Here is a 26,018-nt window from a genome sequence, read left to right as displayed (position 1 = left end):
GACATAATTCTTCCCTGGGGGTCCCTGCTGTTTCTTGGGGACAGGGAGTGTGCCCCTGAGCCTGGGGGCCAGACCCCCCAGCCCACCAACATGGAGTGGATGGAGAAGGGCCTGGGACACCCCAGCAGCTGAGAGGATGCACTGCAGACGGCATGAAGAGGAACACGGGGTCGAGTGTCTGAAGAACTCTCAGGCTCTCTACATGTGCTTTCTCCAGCAGCCGTTTATTAACCACAGTGTTTAAGAGAGCTGAAGCTCTTAGCTTTACGATGATGACTTTTGAACTTCTTCTTTGACAAACTCAACTGCTTCTGGAACACGAACAGAGGGTTCCCGGTCATGAGCCTTTCCCGTCAGAGAGGAAAGGGCCCCATGGGGACACCTGGCCACAGAGACAGGCCAGCTCTCTGTGGCCGCTCTCCTCTGCTGCTGGCCTCCCGGCACCCCCGCGTCCCCAACTTCCTTGAGCCCGGCTCTGCTCAGCTACCAGGGATGATGGCACTGGCGATGGCAAAGGGAAACAAGTCCTTCCCTCAGCCGGAAGCAGCCCCCACATGTCAGGGCAGAGTGGCCCTGGCTCCTGTTTTACTTACAAACTGTTAGCTTGGCACTTTGTTGGCAAGAACAAGGTTCTTTAAAAAAAATTTTTTTAAGGAAATGGAAAGCTACCCCCAGAGGAAGCTGCTGCCACACCAGCAGCCCCGGAGGTGACACTCACCTTCCCACGCTTGTGAACTAGTGCCTGGGCCACTTCCATCTCTTCTCTGTCCTCAGGGCCCTTCCCTGGTGTGAGCCTTGGCTTCCCGTCCTCGTCTTCTGTCAAAAAGTCACTGGTGCTGTCGCCAGGCTCAGTCCTTCCCAGGTCCTTTCTGGTGAACAACTCGGCTGGAAGACACGGAGGGATGGGCAATTTCAGCTTAGCTTTACCGTCTGCACAGGGCTGAGCAGGGGGCGGCCAGCCAGGGCCCAGGACTCGAGGTGGGACAGACGGAGGCATAGACCAGACAGCCAGGACCCAAATCTGCAAGAAGGCGGGTGGGGGGGCAGTCCCACTTACGCGGGTACAGGTCTGTCATGCTGTCATCACTGTCACTGGCAGCTGCATCGTCCTCACTGGACGCAGGTTCCCAGAAGGCTTCTCTTGAGTGAGGTGGTCCAGCGCCGTCCATCTGGGCTTCCCTCCTCCTCCTCTTGTGCAGGAGGCAGGCAGGCACATATTCCACACCCTGCTTCTGACACTTTTCATCTGGAAGACAGACCAGCACACTGCCTGGTTCTGTGCCTGCCCCTGTCCTCCAGTGCAGGGCCACACAGGGGTGGGGCCTTGAGTGCTGAACCCCCCAAGCCCTTGCCTGGCCTCGGGAGCCCCAGGGAGGGTGGCTGGGCCCCCACGCCGGAGCCACAAGGTCCTATGTAGAGGACTCGGTGAGGCCAGGAGCTCAGTGTGGCAGATCCAGATTGAGCTGAGATGAGGAGCTGGGTGGCACCAACCAGCCTGGCTTCTGAACCCTGCCCTGTGTGGGCATGGCTCCTGTCCATGCAGCCCCCTCAGAGAGGAGGGAGGGGACTGGGCCCCCTGGTCTCTGATGTCTGCTTCTGCCCTCCTCCAAGGACATATCCTCTGCCTCACCTCTGCCCCACAGGGCCTTGTGGCCACTGGGCTCTGCACCCGGGTCTCCTCTCTACACTCCTAGCCGCTGGTTCTATGAACCACATACCCCAACATAGGATGACTCTAGCCTGTGGGGAAACCCAGGCCCCCCTTCCCGCCCACACCAAGCAGCCCTCAGGCTCTGCACCTGTGTAGGATGCCTGCTTCTCAGCTGTCCACTCACTACTCAGCATCCCTCACTACTGTCCTGAGGTGAAGACTGTACCTCGTTTCTTCCTGGGAGAAACCCCGCCTTCAGAGTTCTCTTCCTTATCCTGTCTCTGTGTCTGTCCCCAAAGCCCCTGGTCGTCCCAGCACTCCTAAAACCTCTGCCCCCCGACCCCTCCACCTGGCTCTTCTCACCCTTCTGGACTCCTTTGTTCTCAGGCCCAGCCCCATCCCTTCTTCCTTCGCTCTGTGTCGGTGATGTGCACCCTCCGAGCACTGGCCCGACTTCAATAGCCACTGTCCCCTGACACAGGTTGAAAGGAACATTTCATTTCCTCAGGGGGTCTCTTATCCAGATGCCACTTTCCAAACCGCAGGTCTTGAGCCAGGAATTGAGGAATCCAGGTGATTTCTGACCTCCAGGTCAGAGCCAGGTCTTGAGCCAGGAATTCAGGAATCCAGGTGATTTCTGACCTCACTCCCTCACCTACTGATTCTAGCCACAGACAGTTCTGCCTGTCCACATCTTCCCTGCCCACAGTGGTCGTGCCACAGCCCTGCTTCAGTCCTTTCAATGCATCTCCACCTCCCGTGGTCCAGGCCATGGCCTCCAAGACCCCCTGTGGTCGTCTCCACCTCCCTTGCTGACTGACCTCCCCTTGCATGGTGGCATGGAGGCTCCAGCAGCCAAGCGTTCTTCTGACCTTGGCTGAATCCCTGCCTCTACTCCCCACGGACAGCCCTCGGCACCCGTCCTTCACAGCACGTAGCAGTCACCAGCCTGCAGTGACCTCGGGGCCCACCGCCTGCTTTATCCCCACCTCCAGCCCCATGCCTCCCCTGGGCTGGGCCCAGGGCACCACCAGCGGCTGCCAGTGGGTGACTGAGACGCCGCTGCTGCCTTCCAAGGGCGCTTGTCCTGGAGGAGAGAGCAGGCCGTGTCCACCCACGGCTACTTACATTCACACAGGGCTCTCTGGTACCGCTGGCCCTGGGTGTGCCTCAGCACATGCTCTGGGGACTTGTTGATGTGCCGCAGGGTGAGTTTGCAGAACAGCTGGTGCCTGGGGGACAGGGACAGTCATGAGGATCTCAGCCAGCCTGACAGCAGAGGTCTAGGATGGGGCCTGGGCAGCAGGGCGGTCCCCTCTGCAGCCGAGGTGGACAGCACTGGTCCGGCCGGGCTGTGACCTCCCGCGGTTGGCCTGGAACCCAGGCCTGGCCAGCCTCAGCAGCCGCCCCTGCTCCAGGGGATGCGGGGAAGACTCGGCGGCCCGGCCCAGCGCGAAGCAGCGGCCACCACCGCCCTCTTCCTTTCAGCCCCTGTCGGCAAACAGCGGCGGCTACACCAAAGTCCTCCCGAAGTATGTGAAACTGGCCCCACTCAGAACCTGAAGGCACAGACCTCGGCCCCACGAAAAGCGTCGGTAACACACGACGGTGGGCCCGTCCCCCTCGGAGCCCCGCCCGCAGCGGCCCCGCGCACGTACGGGTTCTTGGTGCTGGGCACGATGTGCGGCTCGAACTCCGCGTAGTCGAAGGCCGGGTTGGCGCGGACCAGCCGCCGGTATTTCTTGCCGCGGGTGTAGACCTCGAGCTCCGGCAGGCGGCAGGGCAGCTCGTGGCCGGTGAGGACGCACTTGACCTGCGGGCAGGAGGGCGGGCGAGGGGGTCAGGGGGGCCCGGGGCGCCGCGCGGCGCCGCGCCTCCCCCCGGGCCCGCGGACCTTGTGCGCGCCGGGCTCCAGCCGCAGACTCGGGTGCTGGCGCAGGAAGGCGCGCACGTCGGCCGGAGGCTCGCCCATGGCTCAGACCCGGAGGCGGGCGCCGCTCGCGCCGCGTGGATCGTGGGCCGGGGGCGGGGCTCGGCGGTGCCCCGGAAGCAGATGCCTCGCGGCCCGGAAGTGCCGGCGGGCGATGGCGGCGGCCGTGCGGTGGCTGGGGCTGCGGGCGGCGGCGGCGGCGGCGGCGGCGGCGGGGCGGGTGAGCGGCGCGGGCGTGTCGGGCGGGCTGGGGGCCAGCGTCCCGGCTTGGGGAGCTCAGCCTGTGTCCCGGTCTCCGCAGGGCCCGCCCCGCGCGGTCAGGAGGAGCGTCCTTGCGGTCCCCCTGCGCCCAGGTGAGGACTGGCTCGCGGGTGCCCCGGGCGCCCGGGAAGAGCCGCCCCCGCTCCCGTCCCCCGCTCTGCCCGGGGGCCGCGGCCTTGAGGGGAGCTCGGAGCTGCCCCCTTCCAGCGCCTGATGGGGTTTGAAGGCCGGGAGCCTGGGACCCGCGGCCTGCGGGCTGCGCGCGCACCGACAGCCGGGAGCGGGGCGCCGCGCGAGGGGGAAGGGTGCCCGTCAGCCCGCTGCAGCCTTTTTCTTTTTTTTTTAACCGTCCACAAAGCCCGTGTTACTGACTTGAGACTCACACTCCGACAGCTAAAATATACTTTCTGAGTACGTTGTTCCAGCTTTAAGTTTATGAGCAGTGGAAAGGAAGGTGTTCAGCGCTGAGCGCCGTGAGCCGCTGTCCGGGTTTTCACGGTTCTGTCTCTGCGCGGGTGCGTCTTAGTGCAATGGAATACATCGCAGAGTATTGTGTAAAAGGCGCAGGTGGTTCCGGGAGTTACCCGGGGTCACAGCTGGTGGCACAGCAGGACTAAGCCCTAGGCCGCGTTTATTCAGTCAGTAAACATCACCGAGTGTGCAGCGTGTGGCCCCAGTTTAGAAGCTGGGCTGGACGCAGGTGTCACTGGTTGGCTGCTGGCCACGGGCTGTGGCCTGTTTACTGTCTGGCAGTAGTGGTGGCGTCTCCTTGAGGGATTGGCTGCTCCCGTTCTATTTGTCAAGGGCTTCTGACCCTGGGCCTGTGGTGTTGAACTTCCCAGGGTTGGCCTGGAGGCCAAGCAGGTGTGGCAGTTCTGCAGCTGAAGCACCTGCCACAGAAGCACAAGAGGACTCCTTCCTCCAGTGGTTCCTGCTTCTCATTCCTGTGACAGCCTTTGGCCTGGGGACATGGCAGGTAAAGCCTGACTTCTAGCTCTGGCGGCTCTGAGCTTTTGCCCTTGCTGCCATTTGCTCGGGTTTGTACTGTTCCCACAGGTCCAGCGTCGAAAGTGGAAGCTGCAGCTGATAGCAGAGCTGGAGTCTCGAGTTATGGCTGAGCCCATCCCTCTGCCAGCAGAGTGAGTGTGCAGCTGCCCACCTGCAACTGGTCTCACTTGGTCAGCAGTGGGGGCCTGGCTTCTGCTTGTAGTCCTGACCCTCACATGGGAGCCCCTAAAACAAGTTACCTTACTGGGCGTCCTGACAAACTTAGAAAAACATCTTTGATCCTGGATTTTACTTTTTTTTTGAGATGCATTGTACCTGAGGCATCCCCCACAGTGCTGATGGGCCCCCTAGAGCAGTGACTCTTACCTGATGGGTGAAGGAGGGCAGAGTGTACCCTCATGTCATGTCTTAACATCAGAGCGTTATCTTGAAAGAGTGCTGCAAATGATTCTACAGTGTCTACCCCTTGTTTCAATGGACTGTCTTGGAGCAACAGTCCACAGAGCTTCCCATTCAGGGGAGCAGACGTGTGTGCTGTATTTGTAATAGTGTGCAGGCCTGGAAGGGTTTGAATGTCCTGCCAAAACTTGCTTGGCCTCAGCCTCACTTCTCCCCACTCCCATGTAGCCCAATGGAACTGAAAAATCTGGAGTACAGGCCGGTGAAGGTCAGGGGGCACTTCGACCACTCCAAGGAGCTGTACATGATGCCTCGGACCATGGTGGACCCAGCCAGGGAGGCCCGGGAGGCTGGCCGTCTCTCTTCCTCGCCCGAGAGTGGTGCCTATGTCATTACCCCCTTTCACTGCACTGACTTGGGGTGAGTGGGACATGCAGGGATGAAGCAACCTTGGGGAAATCTAAGAGACCCAGAAGGTTTCAGTTTCTTTGAGTTTGGAATTAGTACTTGACTTCCCTAAGCCCATTCATTTGTTCTTCCTGAGTCATTCATCTGCGTGAAACTCTGAAGCAAATGAAATCGGCCACCTTGGAGACTGTGTAGTGGCAAACACACTAAATGGTCATAGTGCAGTACGAGGTGGGGGCTCGTGTGAGGACTGAGGGAAGAGAAAGGAAAGGAACCAAACCCTCACTCGGGTGGAATCAGGGAAGGGTTCCCAGGTGACCAGTTGGGCCACAAATGGAGTCAGGAGGGGAAGGGCAGTCCAGGGAAACGACCTTTCCAGCAAGGGGGCACTGAGCTCAGCCAGAGCAATTTCCTGGCTTCGGGTGTGGGAGGGTCTCTGCGACCCCACAGGCAGGTCCAGAAGGCAGCTGCTCTTCACAGAGAAGCTATCCGAAACCTGGCTGTTGCAGTGGCTGAGGCACAGGGAAGTGGAGATGGGGGGTGGGGGGGGTACACTGCATGAGAAAGGAAGACCTTCCCAGTGGCGTACCTGCAGGCTAGCCTCATCTTAAACCATCCCAGACACCATCCTTGTTCTCATAGGGATGACCAGTGATAATCTTTATTCAAAGATCCTTCCCCGCCCTGAGAGCATACTTCTATTTATTCCAATAGAGTCACCATCCTGGTCAACAGAGGGTTTGTCCCCAGGAAGAAAGTGAATCCTGATACACGGCAGAGAGGCCAGGTGAGGAGCCTGAACCTTCCCTTGTAAGCAGGGGTGTCTAGAAACTGCCAGCCCTGAAGAACAGTCTTGGTTTCCCTTTGTAGGTCGAGGGAGAAGTGGATCTAGTTGGGATGGTGAGGCTGACAGAAACCAGGAAGCCCTTTGTCCCAGAGAACAACCCAGAAAGGAACCACTGGCATTACCGGGACCTGGAGGCAATGGCCAGGCTCACAGGCGCAGACCCCATCTTCATCGATGCAGACTTCCGTACGTTGTGAGCGGCCTGCCTTCCTTTCAGCCCTGGACATGACCATTACTTCCTGCTGCCTGCATTTTAATGTGTGGGAGGAGTGTCTGGTGGGCACTAAGGAAAGGAGGCCACAGGGTCTAGTTACAGGTCCAAGGCCTCACTGAATTTGACAGCTCTAAAGAGCTCTGGAAGGCCCCATGGAGACAGCTGGCCAAACTGCCCTAGGGATTGTGGACACTAAACCCACTGTCTCTGCAGAGAGCACGGTCCCCGGGGGACCCATTGGAGGGCAAACGCGAGTCACTCTGAGGAATGAACACATGCAGTACATCCTCACCTGGTAAGTCCCCGCCTCTGGCTGCTCCCTTCTCTTCCCCTTCTAAACCCTGACTGCTCATCTCTTCAACCCAAGGTATGGCCTCTGTGCAGCTACATCCTACCTATGGTTTAAGAAATTCCTACGTCGGACTCCTGGTGTATGATCTACTGAAGTAGCTCCGCTACTCTCTTGGATAATCACTAAGTCACAGATTTCTTTCTTTTTATACGATTTATGTGGATTAGGTATGAGCGGTATGAATAAATCCATACAGTACACATGCCATGCTTGCCTTTTCTACCTATGCAACAATCTGATCATAATCAGTGGGTTCAAGTACCATGTACCAATGTGTGGGTGAGCTGCTTGTTCAGAACCATCGCCTTGCACCCCCCACATAGCACGTCGTCTTCCCCCAACTCCCACCCTGCATCAAATACAAATCCTGGATTTTAAACAACTTTAACTTACGGTAACAAGATCAAGTATATTCAACCCCAAATACCCACTGACACTCACTGAAAGAGAACCTTTTATTACTTTTATGTACAGAAAGTTCAACAGCGTCCACTCAGCCCAGCTTGGTGGCCAGTTCTTTAGCCTTTGCTTTTTCCAGCTTGGCGATGCGAGCCACTGACTTCGGACCCAGGACGTTGCCTCCCCAGTGGCGGCGGATCTGCAAAGACACAGAGGGGTCAGTGTCCGCTGCTGAGGCTCCCACTACGCTAGCTCATGCGGTCTCCTACTGGAGTGCTTAGGAGGGCAGAGTCAGCCAGTCCTCTCCCCGATGACTTACCTCATCATATCTGTCATTGTAATTGGTCCTGATGGCTTCTACCAGCTTAGCCAGAGCTCCCTTGTCTTCCCTAAAAAGGCAGGGGAAAATCTGGGTCATTAGCTTCTCTTCTCAGTTACCTTCCAAAAACCAGGGAGGACCTGCTGACCCAACAAGCCCTTTGCCTCAGATACAGTATGACCACATGGCTGGTTCAGGTGAAGAAATTCGTAACCATCATTGGCAAAGATGTAGATAGACACACTCCTTTAGAAAAGCATGACGTTTAATCTTTAGGGTAAAATCCTAAAGGAATTAAAGGAACTGGGTGTGTGTGTGTGGGTCCCTGACCTCCACTGGCTGTTGGGAGTTTGGAGCCATCTTGCATACTTACGAGTTAACCTGTGTGAAGGCGACAGTGGTGCAGGTCTTCCTGTGGACCAGACGCCCCAGCCTGGCCTTCCCCTTGATAATGCAGTAAGGAACCCCCATCTTACGACACAGGGCAGGCAGGAAGACAACCAGCTGGAAGACAGAGTTAGCTCTAGAGTGTATTTTGACCAAAATGGTAATTTAAAACCTAACTCTGTAACAACTGCTGAGGATTATGAGGATTAAACTCCCGGATTTGCACTTCAAGGTTTAATTCACTAAGAAATCCACATTGTCGTAAGGGCTATCACGCGGATCCCTCGTCAGTACCGTCCTCAATAGAAAGCGGTCACCCCACCTTGGCCCAATATGCCAGACAACATTCAGCTTTAGCCTTCCTGATACCAACATAAAGACCCAATCTAGGCTCGACAGTGGATACTTCGACGTACCTCAATGGGATCCACATCATGGGCTATCACTACCAGCTGAGCCTTCTTGTTTTCCACCAAGGTGGTGACAGTGTTAACCCCTAGGACACAGAACCCATTAGCCTGAGCAGTCCGTGAGGGCTGCTCTGTTCACAAAAGCCATCCTACTACTCTGGGCCCGGCTGTGACTCAGGGTTAAAAAGCTCGATTTTACTCTTCACAGAGATTCCAGGTGAAGAAATTCCTGCATCATTGTCAACAGCCGGCCCCACCACTCACCCCTGGAGAAGGGGCCCACTCACCAGCTCGAAGGACAGGCGGCCTCTTAGTGGGGACATCCCCTTTGCCCGCAGCTTTCTTCTCGGCCCGGGCCAACAGCCTCTGCTTCTTCTCTTGCTTAGTCTCTGGTCTGTACTTGTGCGCCAGCTTAAGCAGTTGTGTAGCTGGAAAAATCACGGTTTAGGTTTGTGTTTTAGGCTCTGGTCTGTGCCACCTGACCTCACGCTAGGCCACTGTCCCCTCACACTGTGTAGTGATCCCTTCAGCGGCACCACCTCCTACCCTCACGGCCCACGAACTAGAGATTTCCTAAGTTATGACAACCCAACGTACTCGAAAACACCCACCGCCCCCCCAACATCTGCGGGTCCAGCCGCGTCCCCACCCCGTCGCCCAGGAGGTTTTGTGCACAGCAGCTCACCTGTTTGGCGGTCCAAGGCCTGGGTGAACTGGTTAATGGCGGGAGGCACCTTGAGACGTTTATACAGGATGGCCCTCTGGCGCTGCAGCCGGATGTAGCGCGGCCACTTGACAAAGCGGGTGAGGTCCCTCTTGGGCTGGATGTCCTGTCCTGAGGGGAGGGCAACACGGGTCGGTGCGGCTCAAGCTCCGGCGGCGCGGCCGGTAGGGCCCCCGAGGGTGCGGGTGCATCAGCGATCTTGGTGGTTTCGGGCGTCATCACCGTCTCTCGGATAGCAAATATTCCTTCACATCACCTGCACGCACACCGCGGAGCGCCCCCGCCCCGCCCCGCCCCGCCCCGGCGGAGGACGGGCTCCCACCCCACCCCGCTCTCCAGGCGGCCGCACGCACCGATGCCGAAGTTCTTAGGCCTCTTCTCGAACAGGGGGTTGACCACCTTCTTGGCCTCCTGCTTCTTCACCACGGCAGGGGCCGGGGCCACCTTCTTCCCCTTCGCCTTCTTCCCTTTCGGCTGGGCGACAAGAGAGGGACCCAGTCAGCCCCGGCCCGCGCCTCGCCGTGCGGGGCCCCGCGCAGGCTGCCAGCCGTCAGGCGCTGAACACCTCGACGTGAGCCCGGCAGCCGCGGCCGCCCCGGACTCGGAACCGCGCGCGCCCGAGGAGCCCCGCATTGCGGCGCTGCGCTCCCCGCCCGGGCCCTCGCCCCGCACTCCCGGAGGCAGCCGTCGGCGTTACACACGGCCCAGCGCCTCCCTGCCAGGCCCCGGGGGGCTCCCCTAGCGCCCGGCGGTGGAGGGACCCCCGCACGGCCGCGCCCCGAGGAGGATGGCGGCGGATAGAAGCCGGACTCGACGCCGACACAGCGAAAGGCGACATCACTCACCATCTTGGCTTGCCGGAGAGGAGAGAAAGAAAAGGGAATTGTGGGCAATATGTAGGCGACCTTGGAGATCGCGAGAACTGGAGCCCGCGCGGGATTCCGGATTTAAAGCGACAGGACCGCTCTCGCCTACCCACTCACCCCGCCCCCGCAGGAGGCGGTGCCTAGCGCGGCGGCCGCGGCAGGTGTGAGCGGGCGGGAAGCCGGGACTTCCGGGGAGGGGCGCGCGCTCGTGTGCTCGCGCCTCCCGCCTGCGTCCCGCCGGGTCACCCGGGCTCCGCGGAGTAGGTGGGGACGTCGGCGCGTCGGGGCGGGGTCGCCGTCTCTTCTCGGGTGTGACCCTCCCTGCCCCGCTGCCAGGTGGCTCCCAGGCCGCGAGTTGGGTGGGGCGCGGGGCGCGGGCGCGGGGTCAGCCTGTGCGGAGCGAGCGGGCCCCGGGGCGGCGCGGGCGGGGTCTGCGGGCCTCCGGCCGGCGCTCGCTGGCCCAGGGCGCCGGCCCGTCCGTGTGCCCACGGCCGCACGGTGTGCTGGCCGGGACGGGGCTCCCGAGACCGAGTCTCTGCTGAGGCGGGGGCACGGAGGGCGGCGGCTGGGGGTGGCTCCGCTCACGCCGGACTCCGGCCCGCAGGTGCCGCCCGAGGCCCGAGGCCGGCCATGGCCCAGCAGAGAGCCCTGCCGCAGAGCAAGGAGACGCTGCTGCAGTCCTACAACAAGCGGCTCAAGGACGATGTCAAGTCCATCATGGACAACTTCACCGAGATCATCAAGACCGCCAAGGTAGGGGCGGGCAGGCCGGCTCCTGCCCTTCGGAGACAGGAGACAGGGGCGGGGATGGGATGGGGTGAGTCTGCGTGCCGGTGGTGCGGAGCAGCAGTGAGCGAGGCGGCCAGGGCCTTGTTCCCCCCACCCCAAGGCAACAGGTCACCCGGTGACCGAACCAGCCGGTTGGTTACCCGCTGCGGTGAGATGGCCAGGCTTCCGTGTGCCGCACCAGCTACCAGCAGCATGGATCTGGGGGGGGAGTGGACTCCGTGCCTTGGTTTCCCTGCACCCTAAGGTCCTTCTGGTGACTGGGTGACTTTGTATAAAGTGGTTACGTGCAGCCTGATGCGGGCCGATGCGGGCCAAGGCGCCCTTTGCCCGAGTGCCATCAGGGAGAAAAGCTGGGAAGGCCCCTCCAGGTGTCTGGGTGGGGTCGGGCAAACCTGCGGCGCTGTGCTGCACCAGGTGCGGGTGGATCTTGAGCCACTGTAGACCTCAGAAGGCGGGGTAGCACCGTGATGAAGAAAGCTAGCCTGTATTAAGCATGTGTTCACTGTGCTCTGTTGTGAGGGCTAGGGCTAGCGTATATTATGCGTTTAACCTTCACAAGAGCTCTGTGGGGCAGGCACTTCTTGTCTCCGTGTTTAAAAGTGGAAACTGAGGCTCAGACTTAGTAATTCGCCAAGGTCATTCTGCGAATAGCCAGCGGAGCCAGGATTTGAACCCAGGAAGTCCAACTCCTCACTTTAAAGTGCCCTGCCCCCAGCCCGGCCTGGCAAGGCCCCCTGTGGAAGCCCTGTCCCCATGGATGGGCTGGATGGAGCCTGAATAGCCTGCACTTTGGACGAGACAGGCCAGGCAGTGCTTCTGGTTCCTCCGTTTACTGTCGGAAATGCCTTGAGTGCACCCTCTGTGCTGTCCCTAACTCAGGTTTGCACCCTGGAAACCCAGGATGGCACTCCAGGCTTCTGCGACAAACCTGTGAGATAGGTAACGACGGTCAAGCGCTGACCGTGGTGCCCAGCACCCTGGAGGCACTTGGTAGATGGTTGCTTAAAAAAGATACGACGAGCCTTCATGCGTTCAGTAATTTATCGAGCGTCTGAGTTAGTGACCTGGTTTGATACTGAACAGGGCTCTAAAAGAGACCTAGACCTCCTTGGCTGTGGCACCGCAGTCAGGGTACATGGACACCCATCTTCCTGGTGAAGGTGCCCCTTAGCTCCTAAGAACAGAACTAGAAGGCATGAGGCTGAAGGCTGTCCAAGGTCTGGCCAACAGGGCCTGGCAGAGAAGGCGAAGGGGATGAGAGGCAGCGGGTGTGGGTGTGCTGCAGCCGCCCAGTGACCTGCGGGCTGGGGCACCTGCCAATTCTGGGCTTTTTTGTTCGCCCTTCAGATCGAGGACGAGACACAAGTGTCGAGAGCCACTCAGGGCGAGCAGGATAATTACGAGATGCACGTTCGAGCTGCCAACATCGTGAGTCACTAGGTGGGGGGCACAGCCCCAGCTGTGCAAGCCTCATGGTCCCACTGGGGCTTCCTGGGTGGGGGGCAAACTACTTCTCAGGAGACTCCTCCCAGGCGGGGGGCTGCCTCGCAGCTGTGCAAGGGGTAGCTGACTGTCGCTGCATCCATCACGGAGAGTGCTGTGCACTGGTTGGAAAGAGGTTGATCCTGTCTTGCTGACGAGAAGGCTCCTGGAGATTCATTGTGAGAGCAAAAGCACGTTGCCGAACAAAACACGATGTGGGTTTTAATCTGTTCTGAGGTCACAGAACAGGCACGTCAGCCGAATGTTGCCATAGATTAATGCCCACAGGGGATCCCTGGGTGGCGCAGCGGTTTGGCGCCTGCCTTTGGCCCAGGGCGTGATCCTGGAGACCCGGGATCGAATCCCACGTCGGGCTCCCAGTGCATGGAGCCTGCTTCTCCCTCTGCCTGTGTCTCTGCCTCTCTCTCTCTCTCTCTCTCTCTCTCTGTGACTATCATAAATAAATAAAAAAATTAAAAAAAAATTATATAAAAAAAAAAAATGCCCGCAGGTGAAGATGCTTAGGAGAAGCCCCGGAGATATCCTGCCCGCCTGGCTTGCACACTGCCCCCAGGAAGCGCAGAGGCAGGAGTTCAGCAGGACAGTAGTTCTATCTTGGGGTTTGAGGCTTTGAGAAGCAGGCCATGTACCTGCATAACCTGGAATGGGAGGTCAGTGCCTCGTGGAGCAGCAGCCAGTGTGAGGGGAGGGACTGGGGAGCGTGTCATGCCGTCAGGGCGGTGCCATGGACCCTGTCCCCCGTGGCTCACTTTCAGTTCTTATTTCCTACAATGACTTCGTCATCGCTGTAGTCCCACTTTACAGACAAGGAAATGGAGGCAGGGCCGCTGTGGCTCCCCACCCACGTCTGCCCTGGTTCTGATGGCCGCAGGTCCGAGCCGGTGAATCCCTGATGAAGCTGGTGTCTGACCTCAAGCAGTTCCTCATCCTCAATGACTTCCCATCGGTGAATGAGGCCATCGACCAGCGCAACCAGCAGCTGCGAGCCCTGCAGGAGGAATGTGACCGGAAGCTCATCGCCCTGCGGGACGAGATCTCCATCGACCTGTACGAGCTGGAGGAGGAGTATTACTCGTCCAGGTACAGATAGGGCTGGACCCTGCGCAGAGCACACCTGTGGGCCCGGGCCCGGCCTGCAGCCCCGAAGGCCCTGTTTTTGCAAACCCTTCCTGGTCGTGGCAGCACAGACGCCTGCTCTGGTTTCAGAGCAGAGCTCGTGGTCAGAGTGATTGATGGACAATTTACACCGACTACCAGGCCCGGGGCAGCAGGATGAAAATCACAGAACTTCAGGGGATGGGTGGGCTGAGCCCAAGAAGGGAGTGCAGAGCCAGCATCCCTCCCTGCTGGGGCTGCTGACTGTCTCACTCAGGGCCTGTGTGCTTTTCTTAGCTTTTTATCAAGATTTAAACATTCCAGCCAGGCTTGGGCTAGCTTCTCTTGGCAGCCCGGGTTCGTGTCCAGGATGTGCAGGACATTAGTTATTGCCTAGGGATGTAGTTCCAACTGGGTATCACCAAACCTTCAGTGTATGTCAGGTCCCACATTGCAGTGGTGGGGCAAGGGGGATCCAGAGCAGAGGATGGCTTTGAAAGCTGGGCCTGGAGTGCCTGCACTACTGAGTTCCTGTTCAGCTCAGCCTGGTTCGCAAACCAGAGCCTTCCTACACACTAGGCCCACGCCGGGCCCCAGGGGTAGCGGGCAAGACCTGTCTCCCCAGCCCACGTGCACCACTTTGAATCCTGAAACTGGAGTTGTATGATCTCAAGGAGTCCAGAGGAATCAGAGTCCAGGTGTGATTTACATGCGGGAACAGGCTGGAGACTAGGAGGCCTTGCACCTCTGTCCCCAAGTCAAGTCTCAATTCATATAGAGTCAGTGGCCCGCGTGCCCTTGCCCAGACAAACCTGTTCCTCCTGTGGTGGCTTTCAGATGCTCCTTTCTGCCCCACGGAGACCAGCTGCTCCAGGCTGGTCTGTGGTCTGGGCCTTGGTTTCCCTGCCCTGTACTCAGTACCAGCCCTCACTGTCCCTGGCCATCTTGGCCTCTGTGGGAAGGGGCAGTGCCACTTTCCAACTGGAGTGGTTCTAGACTTTTCAGAAATTCTGGGGCCACCCTTGGTGCCTGGTGCCTATCAGCTCAGTAGACGTATGGAAGCACCTCATGCACACCAGGCCTTCAGAGAAGGGCCCTGGGTGGGTCCCTGGGGGTGGGGGTTGGGGGGTGTCTGTGTCACCAGGGACATGGCTCACAGCCCCACTGCATTTTGCGGAGTACCCTCACGTCCCTGTGTTTGTTTCCTGCTGCCTCCGGGGCTGGGCTTGTGTACTAAGTGATTACGGACAACATTTCAGCCCTGCCTCTTGACGTTGCGGCCTGGGTTAGGGGTGGCCTGAGGGACCTGCCCAAAGTCACTTGGACAGGACTGCAGGGAACCCAGGGGCCCAAGTGCCAGGCTTCCCACGTCCTGCCCTGTTGGTCTCTGGTTCATTCAAAGGGGTTCCTTGCTGCCCCCGGTGCCTCGGGAGGCTGAGTTCCTCCCTCATGGTAAAGACCTGTGTAAGGCCAGGGCTCAGCTAAGTCACAGCTGGCAGGCTGCGTGCTCCTCCGCGAAAGCCCCCAACACAGACTGCCATGCCCTGCATGCCCGTGTCCACGCTCGCCTGCTCTCTGCTCACGACTTGCTCTTTCTCTGCCTCTTGCCCTCTGCTCTCCTTGGGATGCCACTCTGGGCCCAAAGTGCTCAGGGCAGGAGCAAAGGAGGGAGTGAGGGGTGGGGTAGGATGAGGGGCAGGTCAGATAGGTGTGGGACCTCTGTGCTCTAGCCACCCCTTGACGGCCCTAGTGAGCCACGCCCCTCACCTGCATCCTCACCCAGGTTCCTCCCATGCCCAGGGAGGCCAACACTTGCAACCCCATGTTAGAGGTGGGGAGACTGAGTTCAAGGGGCCTCTGGGCCTGCTGGAGGCCACACAGGTGGTCCAGTGGTGCAGAAGGGGATGCCAGGGCTTCTGGTTCTGTCACCCCATTCAGGCAGAGTCCCTGCTGGCCAGAGAATCCAAAAAGAAGACCGGGTCTGCTCTCGGGATCCTTGCGAAGTATAGTGACTGTGGAGAGACCCTAGCGAGCTCTGGACACTGGTGTCCGGGGCCTGCAAGAGCATCTGGAGCTGGGGTGGGAGGTGGCAGCTCGGTGGGCTCAGCCCTGTGGCCCCCAGTTGGGGAGCACTCCTGGCTGGTCAGCAGGAGGAGACCGCTGGGAGGGTCACACAGCCTGCTGGTGGCTGGTCCTGGAAGGGCCTCCCCTTGAGGACCCTGGACCCTGAGGCAAGGGCAGCCCCACCTACCCACCCGCAGCCAGGCCAACCCAGAGGAGGGGAAAGCAAGTTTGGGGTGTGGTCTGTTTCCTTAACTCTGCTTCTATCTTGCTTCCCCTGCCCCTGCCCCCGCCCTGCCTGCTCCTGTCTCTCCCTGGGTTTCTGGTGGTGGAAAAGCTCAAGTCTTTGCGAAGCTAATGACCTGCCTCTGTGCGAAGCGTACTGGAGGCTGGACCCGGACACAGACTCTGCGGATGGCCTCTCGGCCCCCGTGCTGGCGTCCCCGGAGCCCAGCGCTGGCCCCCTGCAGGCTGCAGCCCCTGTCCACTCCCATGCCAGTGGCCCCGGGCCCACGGAGCACGCCTGAGCCTCCCAGGGCTCCCTTCCCCACGCCCCTAGGTTCTTAGGAAGGCTGGTGACCCCTTCAGCCTTGCCTCCCCTTGGGGAGCCGTGGTGGCCTGCCTCCTTGGGGACTTTAGCCCAGGGACAGCCCCCTGCCAGGAGTGTTGGGGAGGATGAGTCCCCCCAGGGCCGTTGCCAAGGTGGCCCACCAACCTGAGTGGTCACCTCTGTTCACAGCCCTCCTGGCCTGCTGGGCAGAAGCTTCCCGGCCAGTGTGTCCTGGGCGGCCCTAGTAGTGGGGCAGGAGGATGTCCTGCTGTTTTAAAAGCTGCAGTTGGTGCTCTGAGTGGACAGTATCAGCCAACTCCAGACTCCCTGTCTAGGGCAGGCCTCCCATGCAAAGCCCCACCTGTTGCCTTGTCCCAAGGGTCCCTACACAAGCGGACTGTCCCTGTGGGGGCTGTGACAGGGAGAGGGATGCTGCCCTTCTCACAGAAGCTAGGACAGGGACCTTCTAATTCTGCCGTATATGTTACGGTACTTTTGTGATGATACCGTTGAATAAAAGCAGCACTGCCCTTTTGTGTTGGTTGGCTCTTTCTTCCTTAGTCCTTGGTCTCTTGGACCACCCTTGGTTTCCTAGTGACTGTCGGGAGAGCAGCTTTTAGGCTCAGCCTGGACAGCTGGGTGAGCAGGGACTTGGCCAGTTTGCGGTTGTGGCTGCATTGCCATTGCCTAGAACTGCCTGGGACCTAGGTCTTGAATATCTGGCAAGTGAAAAACTGCTGCCTCTCCTTCACATTAAAAGATCCAGGTGCCTGTACCTGTGGTCCCAGCGAGCCCTCACTGCCCCTGGAGTCCCCTGTACTATTGGGAGGAGTGGCCGCAGGCTGGGAAGGGGTTGAAGTGTTGTGTCCGCAGTCACCCAGCTGGGAGATGCAGCAGCAGAAGTCAGGACTCCACCCACAGGGGGTGCAAGGCCAGGTGCTGCGGTGCCAACACCAGCAGAACTGGGACTTCAACCCTGTGCCATCACTGGCATGCCTTCTCTCGGTGGCTATGGGGGGGGGGGGGGGGAGGCAGCCCACAATCCAGCCTCAAGGGCAGTTATGTTGGGTCCCACAGATCCCCCACCCCCTATAGCCAGGCAGAGGCATCCCACAGGTGGGAACATGGAGCCTGGCCCTGGCTCTGGTTTTCTGGGGCGGCCTGGGGAAGTTGTTTTTCCGTCAAGAAAACAGGTGATCTCTTTCCGACAAACCTTAATTGCTGCTAACAAATTAAAAGGAAATGCAACCAGTGGAAGCCCTTGTGAGGAAAAGGCTGGAAGGACTGGACCAAACCTGATGGGGTTTCTACTGTTTTCACTTTCTAAACACCTGAGGGGCAAGATCAATGGACCATCGGTGTGACGCTCTCCTGGGCTCGGGATACTGTTCCCATTGGAAGATGAAATGGTTTTCCTCATCCTAAAGCAAGGTAGCTCTTTGCCACCTCCTCCTCTCCAGCCCATGTCCCTGGAAGCAGAACCCACTGGACTCATGGACCATTTTCAACTCTCCCTTGAGCCTGCTTCCGGCAGGTTTGGTCTCCAGGACTCTGGCCGAGCTACACGTATTAAGGTACCCAGTGGCCTCCATGTCACTAAACCATTAGTGCTCCTCAGTCATACCCTTTGTATCCCAAGTGTTTTATTCTGAGACCATCCAAACTCCTGGCGAAGGCATAAAGGTTGCATAAAGAACACCCACAGAGACACTTTTCTGGATTCATCTTTTGCATCTTTACTTGCTCTCACTTCTAAAAACCACCTGAACGTCAGCTGCATGCCTCATAACACCTCACCTCTAAATACCTGCCAGCTTGCCTAAGAAGACCAACATTCTTCATGGCCCGATGTCAGCATCAGGCCCAAAATGACCAATTGCTCCATAATATCCTCTAGGATCATGACACATTCTAACTTACCCAGTTCTCCAGCTGTTTTCTTTTATACTTACTTTTATTTTGCATTGCATTTACTTATTATTTCTTACAGTCTCTTGAAATCTAGAACAGGATCAAGGTGGTGGTCTGGGCTAGGTCTAGATACAGTTCCAGATATACTTTTGGGGTTTTATTTTTATTTAAAAATAAAATTTTATTTTATTTTATAAAAAAACTTACTCATTTTAGAGAGAGAGGGAGAGAGACTGCCTGAGCAGGGGGAGGGGCAGAGAGAGGAAGCTGATTTCTCCCTGAGCAGGTAGCCTGATGTGGGATTAGATCTTTGGACCCCGAGATCATGATCTGAGCCAAAACTAAAAATCAGACGCCTCCTGCATATACTTTTAAGGGAGAGCCAACAGGATTTGCTCAAGGACTAGATGTGGGGAATGAGAGGAGGAGGCAAGGTGGCTTCCAGGTCTGACCTGTGTGCCTCCAAGCATATGGCGGCCTTAACTGACATGGGAGGCAGTGGCAGGAGGCCGGGGCAGACCTCTCTTCTCTACATACCCATGGAGATACGTGGAGTTCAGGGGAATCATCAGCACCAGGTCACGGGCCCTGCAAGGGGTCACTGCACTGAGTTGACAGAAAAAGCAAGTGAGGCTCAGAGGAGAGACGGGGGAAGGAGGAAGGCCTGTCCTTTGGGGTCCCTGGAGTCCTCTGGGGACAGGATTTCAGGGAGGAGGTAGGATCAGCTGGTTAGACCCTCCAGGCAACCTAATAAGGGCCATAAATCTACATTTGCTCCTGGAACTCCACTTTTCCCTCCCCGCGGCAGTTCTGCTGGCACGTGTCACCCCGTCCAGCAAAGACCTCAGCAAAGCCTCAAAGGCCTCCCTGGAGGTGGTGACGCAGGACGGAGAAGCCTGCCTTGTGGCGTGGACCAGCGTCGCCCTGAAAGAGGGCCCGGCATTGCTGGACCTTCCCGCATCCCGGTCCCTCGGCGCCCCTGGCTTTGCCGGCTGAAACTGACAGCCGGAGACGGCGCGCTCTGGCCCAGGGGTTTGCTCCCGAGGTCGGGCTGGGGCACTGGAACCGTGCGGGAAGACGGGGCCACCCTCTCCTCCAGGCGTCCCCCCACAGCAGAGGCTAGGGCCGCGAAGTCAAGCCGTGCTTCAGGTGTGACCTCCCAGCACGAGGCCCTTCAGGTGTGACCCAGGCCCGAGCCCCCGGCCCCCCTCCACGAACGCCGCGGTCTCCGAGCCGACCCTCGAAAGGCTCCCAAGGTGTCGGAGCCCGTCACCGCCACGCAGCAGGGCGCCGGCGTGCGGGGCCCGCCCGACCCTCGGGGCGCTGCGGGGAGGGCGAGGGCAGCGCCGGGGCACGGACGGGTGTCTCCGGCGCCTCCCACCCTTCCCCCTGAGCACCCTCCGACTCGCCCTGGCCCTGGCCGCGCCGCGCTCAGCACGCGGCCGCACCCTGGCGCTCCGCTGACGACACCGGCGCGCGGTCCCCTACGAGCCGACACGCCCTCGCCAGATTCCGCGGGACCCGAGCCCCCGGAAGCGCAGCCGCTCGTCCCGTCGCCGCCGCGTCCCGAGCGCCGACTGCGTAGGCGGCACCGCGCGGAGCGCGGCGGGCAGGGGCGGGACCCCCAGCTCCCTCCCACAATGCTTTGCGCCTGGCCCCGCGCGCCTCTTCCGGCGGAGCCAGGCCGGACTAGTCGAGCGCCACGCGCCGGCGGCTCGGCGCTCGGCCGGCGGTGCCTGCGCACGCGCGGCTTCCCGCGCGGCCGGAGGGGCGAGGGCGGCGCGGCACCCTGGTGGCGTCTCGGGGCCCGCCGGCATGTCTTCGCTGCTCGCCAAGGACGCCTACCTGCAGGGCCTGGCCAGGAAAATCTGCTCCCAGCCCAGCCTGGAGCCGCAGAAGCGCACGTCGGGTAACGCGCAGCCCGCGGTCGCGGTCGGGCCTGGGAGGGCTTCGGGGGGGGCTACCCCGGCTGCGGCAGCCCGGACGCCCCCCCCCGCCCCGCCGCCTCCTGCTTGGGGGCACATACAAGGGGCGGTGAGAGTGGCCGCGGACTGCTCCCGGCCGGCAGCTCCTGCGGGGCTCGAGGCGGGGACCCCGTGGGGCGGGCAGCGGTGGGAGAAGCGGGGAACACGGTGCCTCGTGCCGGGGACGGGGGTGCTTGCGGCGCAGGGCTGGCAGGGAGGCCGGCCCGCGAGCAGGTGGGACGGAAGCTGCCCCCCGGGGTGGGACGTGTGGGTGCTGCCTGGGCGGGGGCGGGGCGCGGGGGGCCGGGCGGGAGAGAGGACGGACTCCTGTTTTACGCAAAAAGCGGACGGAATCCATCGACGGAGTTCAGAAACTAAGCGAGTTATTTAAGCAGTTGGTAATCATTTAGGTCTGTATTTTTCCTACAAGCGTATTTTACGTTTGAAAACGCTTTTTGTGTACTCGTTTGCATCCTTAAACGTAAATGTTACTTAACCTGTTAGAGCGCAAGCTGGTGTCCTTTTTTTACGGGCGCACAGCACTTTGTCAGGTAGCAGTGCCTTACGCTGCTCTTGTAGGTGGGTATTTAGGTGTTCTTGGGTTTGCCTAGGTTTTCCCTCAGAAAACGTTGTAATAAAAATCCCTGAGGCCACGACTTCATGCACACCACGGATGGATTCTCACAAGCGGACTGCTGGGTCCTGTGGATGTTGATTTTTCAGGTTTTGATATGTGTGGCCAGTCTTCTAGGGTGTGTGGGTCTGAGCTCTATGGATAAGGGCCTCTGGGTCCTCCTTCCTGATTCATTCGCAGCCTGTTCTGGGGATTCGAGCTTTTACAAGATTTTTTTTTTTTTTTTTTTTTTTGGCCAGTTAAACAGGTCACAAAACTTGAGACCGCAACCCTTTCTAATTTTGTATTTCAGCCAGTAAAGCTCAAAGCTCTGAAGCTGCTGGGCCCCCCAAGAAGAAGAGGAAGACGGCGCAGAAGAAATCCCAGAGGCAGGAGGAGAAGGCTGCGGAGCCTAAGTCCCAGGCCCTGGAGAAGTCTCCCCCAGCTTCCAGGGCTGGAAAGCCAGCAGTAGCCAAGGAGGAAGAGGCCTTCAGCTCCACAGGATCCCCAGCAGGTGGGGATGTCGGGCAGGGCCAGCTGAGATCAGGTGAAAATGTGGTCCTCTTGATCATAAGAAAACACTGTGCCAGGCGCACTAGGGTAGCTTGAGATTTCCCAGAGAGTGAGCTTTCCAGGGACAGACCCCAGGGGCTCTGAGGGTGGATGGTTCCAGGCCATTTGGCAACTGGGTCTGGTGAGGGGCAAGGTCATGTCCCCCTGAGGACCTGGAGCAGTTTTCCCTGAGGAACCTCACTGCCCGCACATGTCTGAAGGGAATTCGTGAGAGCTGACCTGTGGGGAGATGTAGGGAAACCCAGGTTGCAGAAGTTGGAAGAAATGAGAGGTGGGTTTGGCTTGTCCCATAGGAAGTGCCTTGTCATACCACACGGGGGGTGTTCTGTTCTGGAGGCTGTCCTGGGGCCCAGTCCAGCTTGAAGAGGTGGAGTAGAACTTACTGAATCTGCCCTGCAGGTCTATGAGTGGCCACCTGGTGGTGGTAGTGGTGGGAGGTTCAGGCTTTGAAGCTGGGCCTTAGGAAGAGGACAGGAGGCAAGGAGGGGGTGTCTTCTCAGCTGTCTATTTTCTTCCTTGTAGATGCCCTGGTTACAGAGCCTGACTCTCTCTTTGCCTTGGAGGTTGTACGACAGCGGCTACATGAAAAAATTCAGGAGGCCCGGCATCAGGTGACCCGGGAGGCCTCTGGGTTGTGGGGAGCAGTGTGGTTTATTAGGGTGGTTTCTGTGCTCTGTTTGGAGGAGAGGTGCCTTGCTGCTCTCTGTGGGGTTGGTTCCCAGCTCAGCCAGCCATTGTGGGGCTGGTGGGAGAGGCTTCAGCTGCCACTGCCACCCCTGTAGTGGGTCCTGCCAGGGCCTTAGCAGCTTTGATCAGCAGGAGATAAGGTGTGGTTTGCGGCATCTCACAGGGGCCTCTGTTCCCAGGTTTACTCGCCTTGTATGATCTGTGCTGAGCTGCAGATTCCTTGTGCCCTTGGAGAGAGGCTCAGTCTCCTCTCCCTGGGAAGTGGGAAGCTCCCTTTGCTGAACACCCCACCAGGCAGCCCTTGGGTCCCCAGAAGTGTCATGACAGCCTTGTGAGGTAGGCGAGGGCTGGAGAGAAGACCTCCACGGGGAGCACAGACCTGAACCAGCCTGGGCCTTTTCTGCTAGTGGTGTAGTCCTCCTGGTCAGCCATCACCTGCCTTTTCCCAGGGGATGTCCCCTGAGCCTCTGGCTGAGTGGGGACGGTCCCCTACCTTCTTTGTGTGCTGCCATGGCTCAAGCTAGGAGGTGGTTCCCAAGGGGTAGTCCAGGCTCCAGGCCTGGCCTTCCTACACACAGGTCTGGGTCACTTTGGTCCAGGGTTTTCTTGTTTGCCTCCAGAAGAAAAGGCCATCAGTGAGAGAGCAGAGGTCAGACATGTCACTAGCAGAACGCTGCTGTGGTCAGCACGGGCACTGAGTCATTCTGACCTGATGCTACATTCCAGTTGGTGGCCTTTGTTAAGCCTGTGCTTTTCATCTATGGAATGATGCAGGATATGTCATCTGTTGGAGCTTTAGGAAGTTACAGTCGCTATGCTTGTAAAGTGTCCTAGTGTGGTGTAAGTCCCTAGGAACTGGAAGCTGTGTTTCTTATTTGTGGGTCCCTTGCATTCTGGGCAATAGATGGTTTCACAGGCGAGCACTGAAGTCAGTGGGCACTGTGTCCTACACAGCAATCTCCTACCTGCTTTTCTGCCCTGATTCCTCATCCCAGATTCGGGGGCCCCAAGTTGGAGGACCTTAGGCTTGAGTTCTTCCTTTCCTCCTCTCCAGGGCCGTGACGCGGAGCTGTCTCCTGCCGCCTTGGAGAAGAGACGGCGGAGGAAACAGGAGCGGGACCGGAAAAAGAGAAAGCGAAAGGAGCTGAGGGCAAAGGAGAAGGTGGCACAGGCTGCGGAGGTTGCTGAGCCGCCCCATGAGCCTCACGAGCCACCCTCTGAGGAGGCACAGTCAGGGCTGCTCTTCAACAAGGTGAGGGGCATGGGGACTCTGGCTTTCCCCCAGCTGGCCATGTGGTTCTAGCCTGTGGTTGCCTATCTGCAAAGTGGAGTGGCAGCAGTGCCTGCCCTCAGGGGTGCTCGGGAACATTCATGGGAAAGGTTCCGAAAAGCTGTAATTCACTGGGGTTGCAACCCTTGCTCCTGAGGTGGAGGTGACTGAGGAGCAAGCCAGCAGCAAGGCCCAGCGCCGGAAGGAGAAGAGGCAGAAGCTGAAGGGGAACCTGACGCCGCTGACGGGCAAGAACTACCGGCAGCTGCTGGAGCGCCTTCAGGCACGGCAGGCTCGGCTGGACGAGCTGCGGGACCAGGACGAAGGGAAGGCCCGGGAGCTCGAGAGTAAGATGAAGTGGACCAATCTGCTGTACAAGGCCGAGGGCGTGCGCATCCGAGACAATGAGCACCTGCTGCAGGAGGCCCTGAAGCGCAAGGAGAAGCGGCGTGCCCAGCGCAAGCGCAAGTGGGAGAAGCGTACCGCCCACGTGGTCGAGAAGATGCAGCGGCGGCAGGATAAGCGGCGGCAGAACCTGCGCAAGAAAAAGGCGGCCCGGGCCGAGCAGCGCCTGGAGAAGGCTCACAGGAAGGGCCGCATCCTTCCCCAGGACCTGGAGCGGGCTGGCCTGGCATGAGGGCCTGCAGCCCGGATACCCAGACCATGCCCCTAACCTGGTATTGCCCTCCCACATCCTGGGACACTGAGCAGGAGCTCCTGGCCAGCAGGAGGCTCCGTCGGCTCACCTTGCCAGTGGGTTCTCAAGGCTCAGCTTGTATGTGTCAAAGGAGGAATGCTGCTGAGAATGGAGGCCTGGATCCTCCAGAGCCCGGAAAGCTGTGACTGGGCCCGGGGTCCAGCCTTCTCTTAGGAGGTTGTAAAGCTCCCCGGACGTTTGCAGGGTGAGGGAAGAATGGAGGCTGCGAGGGCTCTGGGGGGCATGTCACTGGCCCTTCTTCCCCACCGTGGTGGCATAAGCTGGGAAAGAATGGCCTTTGGAACTGCCCATGTCAGTCCAAAACTCACCTGGAAGGGAGGAAACTCAGAACTGCTGTACCCTGAGGCAGAGGTGGGAATGGGCATCATGGGACTGGCAGAGGGTGGAGCTGACCTTGGCTGAGACTGGGAGGGAATCATCCTGAGCTGACTTGTAAGAGGAGCAAGAATTAGAGCTTAAGGTAAACATGTGCATGAAAAATGTTCAGGTGCCTGCTGGGTTGGGGGTGGGGGGTCCTTGAGGCACTCAGTTAAGTGGGTTTTGGCTCAGGTCCTGATCTCAGGATCCTCAGATCGAGCCCCATGTCTGGCTCTATCCTCAGTGTGGAATCTGTTTGAAATTATCTTACTCTCCATCTTGCTTTTTCTGCTCTTGCTGTCTCTCATTTTAAAATAAATACATTTTCTGGGAGGGGGAAGTTGTCTCCTGGAAGATGGGCACAGTATACACTACACTGGGAGGAAGGGAGAGGCGGGGTGGGTGGGAGGGTGTCAGTCCAGGAGAAGGCAGGAGATGAGGAGGGATAGAAGCTAGGACTCAGCGAGGCTATGGAAGATGCCCAGTGAGGTGGTGGAAATCCACGCATACCTGCCAGCAGCAGAACCACTGCAGATGCACAAGACCAGCAGGGCTGGTGTGGATTTCGTGGCTGGTGAATCACTTTTCAGTAAATCCTTGATAACTTTTGACTGAGCTCCAGTGAGGGAAGGCCTCAGTGTGGCTGTGCTGGAAGTGAGGATGAGCCACACTGAGGAGGGCAAAGAGCATCATGGTGTAATGGGGGGACTCTGTGCCCCCAGTGACAGAGCTGCAAGGCTGCCCCTAGAAACCCACTCAAAAACAGAAGTGGGAGATCTCTGACACCCATCTTAGGCCAAGAAACACCAGACAGGATTCTGGTATTGATGAGAGGTCTAGGTGGGACCGATAAGCTTGATCTAACGACACTGGGTGTCTGGAAACAAGGTTCAGGCTCTCCGCGAGCATCTGGGGCAGCAACCAGAACTGATGGCCTGATCTGTGAAGCAAGTTTTCCGGTTGAAGGAATCCGTGTCCCCAAGCATGTTGTCACTGCAGCATGATAAATCGTTAAGAGGTAATTCTAGGAATTTCACATTCAGAAGTTTAAGAACGTATTTCCGAGTTAATTTGTGGGTTGTTGTGGGAGATGTAATCTAACTCCTAGTGTTAACACTGAAAATGTCCTGATTCGCTTTCTCCGCTTTCCCAGGCCTAGCCAGTCCCCGCCCCTCCAGAGCTGGGGGCTGCTGTTGCGTAGGGCAGCGTAGCATGTGATGTGTCCTGGGACGGATGGCAACAGAAACAGCTCATCTAGGACCTGTAGTGGACGAAGGAACATGGGCAGTAGGGAAGAAAGGGTAAAATCAGAGTGGATCTAAGGCCTGATAGACACCTGTTGAGTGTGGAAGAACTGAGTGTAGCATTATGGGAGAAAACTTCCAAGGGCCAAGTGTCCGAGACCTTTCCAGAACCAAATGGTGGTGGTTCCCAGTTTCAGAGCTACCCACCCTCCTCGGGTGGAGGGAAGTGGATGAGTGCCTTAACCAGGACCCCTCCTGCCCAGGAACTGGGGTTCCGGCAGTCACAAAGGTGGTTCTATGGAAAGTAATAAGGGGAAAGCTCACAAAAATGTGGTCAGGAGGTGGGAAAGAGGAGCTCCTGTGCACTGTGCCACCTGGAGTCAGTTACAGGAAGAATTGGCACTTCCACACCCCAGCAGAAGTATCCTCAACAGGAGGGAATCGAGACTACATACCCAATAGCCAAAGATGGATGCTGCATCTCCTATGGGAAATCCACTCCCCCAGC

The 26,018-nt window shown here is 58.7% G+C and overlaps 5 protein-coding genes and 3 non-coding genes across 13 annotated transcripts; 3 read left to right on the top strand and 5 right to left on the bottom strand.

The window, feature by feature from the left end:
• Positions 1–205: 205 nt before the first annotated feature.
• SURF2 (surfeit 2) lies at positions 206–3,709 on the bottom strand. The gene is made up of 6 exons (XM_025981964.2): positions 3,546–3,709; positions 3,310–3,464; positions 2,780–2,883; positions 1,058–1,246; positions 719–885; positions 206–311 (listed from the first exon to the last, which is right to left on the bottom strand). Exons 1-6 carry the CDS (start codon positions 3,621–3,623, stop codon positions 228–230), a joined length of 777 nt encoding a protein of 258 aa, XP_025837749.2. The 5' UTR covers positions 3,624–3,709; the 3' UTR covers positions 206–227.
• On the top strand, positions 3,708–7,275 carry SURF1 (SURF1 cytochrome c oxidase assembly factor). The gene is made up of 9 exons (XM_072748169.1): positions 3,708–3,801; positions 3,883–3,934; positions 4,685–4,818; positions 4,899–4,981; positions 5,478–5,669; positions 6,372–6,444; positions 6,528–6,690; positions 6,932–7,013; positions 7,086–7,275. Exons 1-9 carry the CDS (start codon positions 3,736–3,738, stop codon positions 7,153–7,155), a joined length of 915 nt encoding a protein of 304 aa, XP_072604270.1. The 5' UTR covers positions 3,708–3,735; the 3' UTR covers positions 7,156–7,275.
• A 226-nt stretch (positions 7,276–7,501) lies between these two features.
• RPL7A (ribosomal protein L7a) lies at positions 7,502–10,157 on the bottom strand. The gene is made up of 8 exons (XM_072744838.1): positions 9,975–10,157; positions 9,663–9,783; positions 9,271–9,420; positions 8,873–9,013; positions 8,592–8,671; positions 8,162–8,292; positions 7,789–7,858; positions 7,502–7,668 (listed from the first exon to the last, which is right to left on the bottom strand). Exons 1-8 carry the CDS (start codon positions 10,155–10,157, stop codon positions 7,564–7,566), a joined length of 981 nt encoding a protein of 326 aa, XP_072600939.1. The 3' UTR covers positions 7,502–7,563.
• Positions 7,948–8,014, bottom strand: LOC112906986 (small nucleolar RNA SNORD36). Its single transcript, XR_003232673.1, has one exon. It is a non-coding gene; the product is annotated as a small nucleolar RNA SNORD36 (small nucleolar RNA).
• Positions 8,755–8,828, bottom strand: LOC112906985 (small nucleolar RNA SNORD36). Its single transcript, XR_003232672.1, has one exon. It is a non-coding gene; the product is annotated as a small nucleolar RNA SNORD36 (small nucleolar RNA).
• Positions 9,496–9,570, bottom strand: LOC112906977 (small nucleolar RNA SNORD24). The gene has a single exon (XR_003232665.2). It is a non-coding gene; the product is annotated as a small nucleolar RNA SNORD24 (small nucleolar RNA).
• Positions 10,158–10,313: 156 nt separating the features above from the next.
• On the top strand, positions 10,314–16,707 carry MED22 (mediator complex subunit 22). Of its 6 annotated transcripts, none has more exons than XM_072748173.1 (5): positions 10,314–10,439; positions 10,780–10,928; positions 12,312–12,392; positions 13,339–13,547; positions 15,501–16,707. In XM_072748173.1, exons 2-5 carry the CDS (start codon positions 10,806–10,808, stop codon positions 15,589–15,591), a joined length of 504 nt encoding a protein of 167 aa, XP_072604274.1. In that variant the 5' UTR covers positions 10,314–10,439; positions 10,780–10,805; the 3' UTR covers positions 15,592–16,707. The 6 variants fall into 6 exon arrangements, with proteins under 6 accessions (XP_072604274.1, XP_025837758.1, XP_072604272.1 ...); XM_025981973.2 differs by having other exon boundaries at positions 10,318–10,439; positions 15,961–16,707; XM_072748171.1 differs by having other exon boundaries at positions 10,347–10,435; positions 15,961–16,707.
• A 3,084-nt stretch (positions 16,708–19,791) lies between these two features.
• Positions 19,792–24,599, top strand: SURF6 (surfeit 6). Its single transcript, XM_025981999.2, has 5 exons — positions 19,792–19,993; positions 20,975–21,175; positions 21,757–21,845; positions 22,976–23,173; positions 23,349–24,599. Exons 1-5 carry the CDS (start codon positions 19,900–19,902, stop codon positions 23,826–23,828), a joined length of 1,062 nt encoding a protein of 353 aa, XP_025837784.2. The 5' UTR covers positions 19,792–19,899; the 3' UTR covers positions 23,829–24,599.
• The last annotated feature ends 1,419 nt before the right edge of the window (positions 24,600–26,018 follow it).

Source organism: Vulpes vulpes, chromosome 2 (genome assembly GCF_048418805.1).
Source record: "Vulpes vulpes isolate BD-2025 chromosome 2, VulVul3, whole genome shotgun sequence".
Classification (NCBI taxonomy): Eukaryota; Metazoa; Chordata; class Mammalia; order Carnivora; family Canidae; genus Vulpes; species Vulpes vulpes.
Note: the sequence above shows the minus strand (reverse complement) of the source record. Positions and strands in the feature narration are given on the sequence as shown.

Excerpts from the sequence above, each read along its gene's own strand:
- SURF2 (XM_025981964.2), bottom strand. The coding sequence starts at position 3,623 with ATGGGCGAGCCTCCGGCCGACGTGCGCGCCTTCCTGCGCCAGCACCCG. Across the intron at positions 1,247-2,779 it reads CCAGAGAGCCCTGTGTGAAT|ATGAAAAGTGTCAGAAGCAG; the intron begins GTAAGTAGCCGT and ends TCTGTCTTCCAG. Across the intron at positions 312-718 it reads TAGTTCACAAGCGTGGGAAG|AAGCAGTTGAGTTTGTCAAA; the intron begins GTGAGTGTCACC and ends TTCGTGTTCCAG.
- SURF1 (XM_072748169.1), top strand. The coding sequence starts at position 3,736 with ATGGCGGCGGCCGTGCGGTGGCTGGGGCTGCGGGCGGCGGCGGCGGCG. Across the intron at positions 3,935-4,684 it reads TGCGGTCCCCCTGCGCCCAG|GGTTGGCCTGGAGGCCAAGC; the intron begins GTGAGGACTGGC and ends TGAACTTCCCAG. Across the intron at positions 6,691-6,931 it reads CTTCATCGATGCAGACTTCC|AGAGCACGGTCCCCGGGGGA; the intron begins GTACGTTGTGAG and ends CTGTCTCTGCAG.
- RPL7A (XM_072744838.1), bottom strand. The coding sequence starts at position 10,157 with ATGGTGAGTGATGTCGCCTTTCGCTGTGTCGGCGTCGAGTCCGGCTTC. Across the intron at positions 9,421-9,662 it reads GCCTAAGAACTTCGGCATCG|GACAGGACATCCAGCCCAAG; the intron begins GTGCGTGCGGCC and ends CCCTCCCCTCAG. Across the intron at positions 8,293-8,591 it reads ATGATGTGGATCCCATTGAG|CTGGTTGTCTTCCTGCCTGC; the intron begins GTACGTCGAAGT and ends TCTGTCTTCCAG.
- MED22 (XM_025981973.2), top strand. The coding sequence starts at position 10,806 with ATGGCCCAGCAGAGAGCCCTGCCGCAGAGCAAGGAGACGCTGCTGCAG. Across the intron at positions 12,393-13,338 it reads ACGTTCGAGCTGCCAACATC|GTCCGAGCCGGTGAATCCCT; the intron begins GTGAGTCACTAG and ends TGATGGCCGCAG. Across the intron at positions 13,548-15,960 it reads GAGGAGTATTACTCGTCCAG|CTCAAGTCTTTGCGAAGCTA; the intron begins GTACAGATAGGG and ends GTGGTGGAAAAG.
- SURF6 (XM_025981999.2), top strand. The coding sequence starts at position 19,900 with ATGTCTTCGCTGCTCGCCAAGGACGCCTACCTGCAGGGCCTGGCCAGG. Across the intron at positions 19,994-20,974 it reads GCCGCAGAAGCGCACGTCGG|CCAGTAAAGCTCAAAGCTCT; the intron begins GTAACGCGCAGC and ends TTTGTATTTCAG. Across the intron at positions 21,176-21,756 it reads CTCCACAGGATCCCCAGCAG|ATGCCCTGGTTACAGAGCCT; the intron begins GTGGGGATGTCG and ends TCTTCCTTGTAG.